The 8,812-nt window shown below is 35.2% G+C and overlaps 1 protein-coding gene and 1 long non-coding RNA gene across 5 annotated transcripts; both read right to left on the bottom strand.

Moving 5' to 3' along the window:
- Positions 1–591: 591 nt before the first annotated feature.
- LOC124436787 lies at positions 592–1,809 on the bottom strand. The gene is made up of 2 exons (XR_006945487.1): positions 1,687–1,809; positions 592–919 (listed from the first exon to the last, which is right to left on the bottom strand). It is a non-coding gene; the product is annotated as an uncharacterized LOC124436787 (long non-coding RNA).
- A 1,397-nt stretch (positions 1,810–3,206) lies between these two features.
- Positions 3,207–8,726, bottom strand: LOC124436642. Of its 4 annotated transcripts, none has more exons than XM_046986614.1 (7): positions 8,195–8,726; positions 7,349–7,437; positions 5,702–5,878; positions 5,551–5,598; positions 4,146–4,322; positions 3,869–4,039; positions 3,207–3,616 (listed from the first exon to the last, which is right to left on the bottom strand). In XM_046986614.1, exons 2-7 carry the CDS (start codon positions 7,391–7,393, stop codon positions 3,554–3,556), a joined length of 681 nt encoding a protein of 226 aa, XP_046842570.1. In that variant the 5' UTR covers positions 7,394–7,437; positions 8,195–8,726; the 3' UTR covers positions 3,207–3,553. The 4 variants fall into 4 exon arrangements, with proteins under 4 accessions (XP_046842570.1, XP_046842571.1, XP_046842572.1 ...); XM_046986615.1 differs by lacking the exon at positions 8,195–8,726 and adding an exon at positions 8,042–8,119; XM_046986616.1 differs by lacking the exons at positions 7,349–7,437; positions 8,195–8,726 and adding an exon at positions 6,969–7,137.
- Positions 8,727–8,812: the final 86 nt, after the last annotated feature.

Here is an 8,812-nt window from a genome sequence, read left to right as displayed (position 1 = left end):
TAATTAACTTAACATTGTTATGGAAATTTCCTAATTACGCTAAATTTGGCTTGGTTTAGTGAGACTGTGTCGTGGGCGTTACGTCCCCTAAACATTGTAAGTTCTGCTTTGCTTTCATCTTGTTATCGTAATGAGCTCTTCTCAACCGAACTCTCGTTGTGCGAGGTTCGTACAAAAAAAAACAAAGGTCCGATATTTCTTAATAAAGACCGAGCAAGCGAGGTTATTAAAATGTTTATTATATGGCATTATTTGACCAAAAACGAAGCTTGCTTTCTTTCTCGTCCTTTCTGTTTTTTACCGATTGACTTTCGGTTTCGTCAGTAAAAAATAAATCGTTTCAAATTGTATCGTCTTCATAGTTAAACTGTTTTCCAAGTGTTTTTCCTTAGAATCACATTCGTAAATGGTTTTTTGTTGTTTTTTTTTCTTTCCGTTTTGCTGTTTGCATTACGAAGTTTGTTTACCTTTGACTGTAAAGTTACGCGTTTTAGACCGTGGTCGATTACGGGAAATTAAGGGACCGGCAGAAATGTTTCTGAGCCAATTAAAGCGCGCCATTTTGCCGGAAGTGACGCTTGCCATTTAATATATCTCATAATGCTTCCTTGCCATTTATTTAGCTGTTGACACATTAACAAAAATGGTTTGAGTATTTTAATATGAACGTGTTGAGTTTTACAGTAATCTTTTCTAGCATTTATGTACCATACGTTATGAGTTTACAAATGAGAGTTAAGAAAGAGTCAAATCACCTACGATAAATGCTGAATGGTCGAGTTTCTGTCGTCGACGGGTTTTTCCCCTACACTGTGACTGTCGTCGACGTTGCAGTTGTTGTATATGATCGTTCATTTGTTATCAAGAAATGTAAAACTGCGTCTAAGATGAATATCACCATTGTAATAAAACCACATACCTAAAAAAATAAAGTGCTCATTTTGGTCAATTTGTTTTTCTTTAGAATGAATATATTTTTCATGCCCGCTGACCGGTAGATCCTTCAGCCAAAACATTGCTATTTATAAAGTTTTGAAAATTTGTTTTTCTTGCAATACGCTATAAATATTGCTCATTTTATGCTTCATAGTTTCGCTTGATGATGTAGCTATACCAGGGTTGGGCAACTTCTCCAGTTGGCGGGTTAGATTTAGGAAAATGAAGTTATTGGTGGGCCGGATTATTACATGAATAATATTCAATATCTTAATCACAAATATAGACGGATACAGTCGGCGGGCCAGTCAAAATCCCTTCAGGGGCCGGACCCGGCCCGTGGGCCGTATGTTGCCCACCCCTGAGCTATACCATAAATCAAAAATGGCCTTATCATTCGACTTTTCACAAAATTTGAAATGAAAAGACATGTATAGGGTATGTACACCCTAAGGCAAGGGATTCATGAACCAATTGTTATTTAAATCCTCGCCTTTCATACACAACCTGTCGACATTTTTTTTGAAAATTGTCATACAACTTCTTTTAATAAAATCAAGACTAGAAATGTACCAATAAAAGTCCTAAGTAATAAATTGCCACACTGAGCATTATTTAAAAGTACGAAATGATTGACAGCAGAAGAGAGTACACCAAATTTTATAAAATTTCAAAGTTGGGTTGAAATTTTTTTTATAAGTCATCGCAATAAGACCCATTCTGATGTCGAAATTTTTACAGTAAACTTACCGTTCCCACGATTAGATGTGCGCATTTTTGTTTTTGATCTATCTCGTCTAAAAGCTCGCACACTTTACGGTCGTTGTAATAATTCAATGTGTCGGCCATTAAAGAGGATGAGATAAGCAAAAGAACGGCCCAGAGAAGGAATATAATACCATGCTAAATAATGATATTTAAAGATATATGTCTGCACAATACGCATGCGTTGTTTATGTACTCTGCTACTCACTACGCATGCTTTGTTTGTGCCTTATGTCTTACTCATAACGCATGCGTTGTTTGTGTCATATGTCTTACTTACTACGCATGCGTTTACGTTACAGTATTCGTACTCGCTACGCATGCCCTTGCCGTATTAAATTCTTACTGCTATTGGCCAATTAAAACCGTTCATCCTCTCATGGAGACCGCTGACAAACAGGAGCCAGAATGCCATAACTAGGATCCAGGCCAAAATGATAACAGCAAGAAAGAATTTTATGATATTTTTCTTAGGAGGTTCTCCGCCCATTTTGTCTAAGAAATATCCCACAGTTCCTAGTGCGGCCATAAGCACTATCTAAAAACACGTGAAAATTAGATGGACGTCAAAGTACTCAGTTACTTCATAAGCTGCTGAAAATGATGACGTTTTAAGACACAATTCTATTTTTTTTTTGATAAAATAACATCACGTTGTTGTGATGTACTCGAATATAGTAACAAGATAATCATTGTCTCCAATGTTCTACTAACTAAACTACAAGATCAACTGTGAACTATGCTGATATATCATAGAAAAATTTTAGTTTCAATTATGATGATTTAAAAAACACACGTCAAGTAATACGCTTACAAACTCAACTATCTTCAATACTCCAGGAAGTGACTTGAAATATTCACATCCTTTCCTGAGGGAGCCCATTGTAAATGTCGTCTATAATGTGATAAAGCAAATATCGTCATTACGATGAAATAAAAGTTCTTTTTCACTGATTGCTCTGTATACTGGAGTCAGTTGCACAAAGCCCATTTTGCGCAGTCCACTGGATAATATTTCGAAGTTTTCAATAAAATGTTCATTTGAAATATTTTTAGTTATGCGACAAAAACATGAAAACCAACCAATCGTTATCGCTGTTCTGGCTTCGTACAACTGACCTCCCATTGTGCTACTGATCTTTACAAAATTGTATAGAATAATTTTCAATCGAATTCTTAGTAAATGTAAATGGTGTGTAACCGACTATCACTAAGCATTTTATTCTGTGATGTCTTTGTTACAAAAGTTCTCATTCATTAAAAGAATCCTTTTTTAACTAACCTTGCTTCCTTAAGGCATTTCATTTTTGTAAACTTAAAACATGCATCTTAAACAATATGATTTTATAAAACCTACCATTTTTCCAACTAAAGTTTCACGATCGCACGAAGGATTATGTTTCTTCGCTATAATTGTACTGTGAGTCTAAATTACATGCTATTCGCACGATCGTTTTAAACGTGAAAGCTTGTCTAATATATGTTTAACAATAGGACAACAAAGATATTCCAATATATTTTTAATGACAGGATATAGTCAAGTATTTAGCTACTTACATAATGAACGTTAGCTTTTATGTATGCTTTGGTTCGAGAAGTTTTTATGTTCAGAAACAATGTTTAATTTTTCATTCAAAGTTCCTGAAACGTATGTTGACCAGTAGGGTTGGAACATTGAGTGGGTGGTGGGAGGGTTGCATTTGCGTGATTTTCAATCTAAAATTTGCGCGTGAGAAAATCTAGCTGTGTGCGCAATCTTTAGGCGTTAAGATCCTGTATCCTTGAGCTGAAATTTGGAATTAAAAACCGCAATGGATTCCTTTACATAGGGCATCTACCGTTGATTGTGCTCTCAAAGTCCATTTACAACAACGGCCTCCGTAAGTACAGTGACAGCAGCAACAAAGCAGAAAATCTACAAAGAGTAAAGAAGGCAATTTTGTATCAATAGAAGAACTACACACAATCAAAGAAATTGAATTTTTCTTCGTTTGAATTAAGATTTGGTAACGTAGGCCTGTTTCAGACGTAGCATTTTACATGAGCCGAATGCATTAAAGACAGAAGAAAATGAGATAAAATTCCTCATTATCTTTTGTTTTAAACGCATTCGACTCATGGAAAACGCGACGTTTGAAACAGGCCTACGAATGAAGACAAAACTTACGTAAGCCCACTGAAGGTAATTACAACTGGCATGATTGTTAAGCCAATGGCAAAGTGACGGGTGTCCTTTTGAAGTATCTTTCTTGTCGTTTTCGTTGTCGTAAAGAGTGGCAACTAAGACAACACCAGCTGTGATAAACAACGTGGCGAGAATAATTTTGGACCAGAAAATCTAAAAGTCGCATGTAGATATTTGCAATATTTAAATTTTCCTGAAAATTTTTGTGCAAATTCTTTTGCTTCGAGTAAAAAAATGACAGAGATTTTTGGTTACTTACCGCCTTACGCAAGATTCTAACAACATTTAACCACATCATGTCCATTAAGTGATACAGAAAGGTGAAGACAACAACCATTGCACATCCCAAAAATCCTTTTTTTCTCCATTTGTTAATTTTAACTTCGGTCTTTTTCGCAAACCGGTCTAATTTAACGACCGCGATAAATAAAAAACCCTAAATGATAAAAATCACTAATTAGTTTACGTTTTGAATATTCACCCGTCTAAAAGGATGAATCGATAAATTAATCAAACTTTAGCAGGGAAAATATGAATGGATGACCAACCATATTTCTATTAGCGCTCCACCCCCTCTCTTAACACCTAAAGCGTGGCAAGAGATTCATCCTATTCACTGTATATTTCCCATTCAATGTTGCTTAAAAAATCAACGAAAAGTAAGCTTTTTAAAATACAATAATTGTGATGATAATTATAATTTTGACTAGTTTATTTCTGATATCCTGATATACTTTCTCTTAAATGGTTGAGTAATTCCAGGATATTATGCGTCTCATTAATGGTCCAACTTTCACGCAGGTATTAGCCTGTCTTTAAAGAAAGCTCAATAATTTCACACAAATGAAAGTTTTTTTTGAAATATTTGCACTATGACCCAATCAAAATGCGGTATCTGACTTGAACATAAACAGAGCAAGCACTACGTATCTGCTCAATCAACTTTCCACGATCGTTATTGAACTTTAAAAAAATAGCATTTTTCATTTAGTTAAAATTTCTCTTTAATTTGACCTTGGGTTTTGATTCATGTCGAAAGCACAAAAATTTAAGCTTAAAATGTAAAGGTGGCTAAAATAGTCTCTGGATGTAAAGCAATACCAAGCGTTCTGGTCTCAACCTTCAGTCCCGCATTTCAGCTTCCTGTCGTTATGATCAGGGATTGGGTGTGTATGGAAGTACTGGGATTAGTAATAGTTTTGTCATGCATGTGTTGAAATTTTGACGGGAGGTACATTTAGGGTGAAATATTCAGTCTTATCACAACGAAATTCATGGCAATGCAATCCTACAGGCGGCAATATCTCTTAACAATTATGTTTTATTTTACGTCTCATTCGTGACACTCATGCACGTGACATTCATGCACGTGACATTCATGCACGTGACACACATGCACGTGACATTCATGCACGTGACACTCGTGCACGTGTGAAATGATCAAGCAAATTTTGATTGGTTCAAGGACTTCGTGTCAGTCACGCTTGAGCAATGAGACGAAAATTCGAACGCAAAACGGTTAAAAGAATGCATCGTCGAAATGCATCATAAGTTTTTGGTTTGTTTTTCAGGACGTTACCATCAAACACCATTATCTTTCAGTCATTCAGTCGTATCTTGTGATATACAAATATACTGTTGAAAATAGATGAAAGTTCACTTACAATGCAAAGCTTGACAATCAAAACAAGAGAAGCGAGGAAGAAAAACAACTAAAATAGAGAAAAATAAGTGTTTACATTTTGGTGAACCTTAGATGAACTTCGCGAGAAATTACGTTGCTCTTTATTTTGTATGTGAAGACATGCTACTTACAGAAGCGCAAATAAGATATTTACAACTGGCATATTTATCCTTCAGAAGCCAGTCGCAAAATGTGGTGTTTGCCTGTAGAGTATTCTTCATGTCACTATTGTAGCTAGCATGGGTGACAGCTAAGTAAACACCAGCTGCGAACAGCATCGCGAACAACAAAATCCTGCACATATACATCTAAAATCATATAAGTATAATCATATGACGTCACATATAAAATGAGTCCAATTAACATTGCAAATGCTTTTGGTTTATATATTCATATCACAGCATCTTTATTATATTTATACAAATTTCGCTTGCCTGCTGCTCAAAACTTTCAAATGTTGTTTTGAATATATCATTTGCACGTTTTTGCCAAATTATAAGTTCTTTTGAAATAACTCACCCATCCCCACCCCCCTTCAAGGATTGACATACGTACGGCAAGTAAGCAAATGATTGTAAAACTACTTGATTTTCATAACAATCTGGTATGATTTATGTACAATACTTTGGACCTTTACTGGTCTTATGTGTACTTTTTCAAATGTTCAGAAGTGCAACAGCACGCTTGCTCATTTACTCACAAATGAATTTTGCTTTAGAAAACATCGCATTTCTAATGACGAAGTGAATTGCAATGATGAAAAAGATTAACTTTGATAATTGAATTTTGTCTTGATAACTTTTATCTTATTTAAACTTTTCGTTGTTCAATAAATTCTTTTGGATTGCAGTATTCACATTAAATTTTAAAAAAGAAATTAAAGTATTTAAAAATAATAAGTGAATGGCGGATCTATAGCGAGTTTGGACCTTTACTGGCCTTATGTGTAAATGAGCACATGCTTTAAAAAATGTTTTTGATCTTCACAAGCTAAAAAGGGGAATTCCCTAAATCAATGATGCACGAGAAATGTTCATTAAGGGGCCGATAACATGGAGCAATTTCAGCCCAGGCTGAGTTTCAGTCTAAACACCAGGCTGAAATTAACCAATAATCACACAAAATTTCAGCCCGGCCAACCGGGCTGAAACTCAGCTCGAGTAGAAATTTTTCCATGTAATCGGCCCCTTAATATTATTTGGGAATTACACATGGTTTTTAATAGTAAAACTATATGTGGTTTAACACAACTGAAATTACCGTATAATAGCGTTCTAAAGGTCTCCATTACAAAGTTTACCAAATTATTTGCAGCGAGTGCGGGTTGCATTAAGTTCCCTTAAAATGCATAACCAAAATTACAATTTTAAAGAAAGCCAAGCATAAAATCTTAAACACCTTCAAACCTGTTTAAAGCATCTAATGTTCTTCTTCGGCAGTTCATCTTTCGAACATGCATATGTGCAGCGCGTATTATAATTCCAATGATATGTTTCAAAGCAACATTTGAGCCTCTTTAGCCACGAGCAAGCGGAATTTGTATAAATGCAACAAAGAGGCTGTAACTATTATGAATTATTTAACCAAAAGCGTTGGCAATCTGCAATTCTAATTCGAGCCATTTTATCTGTGACGTTTCCCGTGATGCCTTCACCGGTTTCAGAGCCTCCATACCTATTTAACTATGGACCTATTTTTAAGTGTATATGTTTACGCAAACACTTAATCTATTCTATAATTATAAGCAAAATATATTGGCCAAATGCAGATTCACTTACACATGCTATTGTCCACGATAATAAGGAACACGGTTTTTTCGCCATGCTTTAATTTTGATCCAGATATGTAATGTTGCCGTTGGTCTAAACTAAAATATGTAAGGCGGTTTATGGAAAGCAAATGCTGGCATTAAAAAGAGACGTCTCTTTTGGTAGGATTTTTTTTGCCATTATGGAATAATGTAGGAAAAACTTTTGAGGCATGATGTGAAATCTCAAACTCATTCAGTTGTTCATTTTAAACTGATGGCCAATGCTTTGCCTCACTGTTTGAAAGCGTAGTTCTAAAAAGCTTCAAAACGACGACGTCGAAAAAATAACGAAGGTAAAACAACCGGATGTTGACGACAGACTGAGTATACACGTCATCTTAGACGTTGCTTCCTGAAATTTAAATCTGTTTCGTGTATGAAACGCAAGCAATTGTATTTTAATCAACAAAATATTCGTTGAAATGCGAAGCGATACGGGAAAATGATGAAGCAATTTAAATTATTCTTTATTGCCGCCCGCTCAAATGCTCTATTAATATGCAAAACTTGCTGAATTACCTCGAATAAAAAGCTTTGTTACTATTCAAAGTGAAATTAAATAACAAATTTGACGGCGCAATTTTGCTGATTGTATATGTTTTGAAATTTGAATTTACTAAAATGAGCCGAGGTTAAAATGCAATCTCATTCATAAACCTACAAATTATTGTAGTTTAGACGCTATGACTTCTTCTTGAGAAATATCAGTGCTTGAGAATACAAAGCGCTAACCGAACTGAAAGAATAAATTGTAGTATTTTTACTGTCATCCATTCAAATATACTTCAACACAACATAATTTAAACAGATTTACCTAGATGTACAAACTTGACGGAGTTGGGTCACGCGATGATCAACATCCTTTGATTTATTGTTAAGACTCCTTAGAAATTTACACTTGTCGATTAAGCTGAAGGCAGAATCAATGAACCAAGGCTTCCAATTCAAAATTCAAAATACTTTCGTAGCAATGTTATTGGTTATGAACATCCGATTAATGTAATCTCACCCGTTGAGTTACTCTGAATGTACAACCGATTCATGTTGAGCGTTGAACGGAAATGTTTGTAACGTTCGTTTTGAACGTTTAAAAGTGACGTTTCCATTCAAATAAAGAAACGTTGCTATAATCATTATCTGTCAAACGGAACGATGTAGCTTTTGATAAAAATGCGGAACATTATTTAATATCAATTGTTTCTAATGTACTTACGTGTATGGTAGGTGAGGTGCAGACGGGGGGTGCGATCAGTTGGTATTTGACAAACTTGGAGATCAGATTCGTAAGTGATCCTAATCGTCGAGAGCCTGACCACCCCCGACTACACCTTATCACACCGGATTAAGCTCGGTGGAAAAGAATAATGAAAGAAATTTTGTTCTGTACTACACCGCAACGTGTAGATAATGATGACGTAATGCTGTGTCCGTG

This window comes from Xenia sp. Carnegie-2017, unplaced genomic scaffold (genome assembly GCF_021976095.1).
Source record: "Xenia sp. Carnegie-2017 unplaced genomic scaffold, XeniaSp_v1 HiC_scaffold_16, whole genome shotgun sequence".
Classification (NCBI taxonomy): Eukaryota; Metazoa; Cnidaria; class Anthozoa; order Malacalcyonacea; family Xeniidae; genus Xenia; species Xenia sp. Carnegie-2017.
The sequence above is the reverse complement of the archived record's forward strand: the minus strand, read 5'-3'. Positions and strand labels throughout refer to the sequence as shown.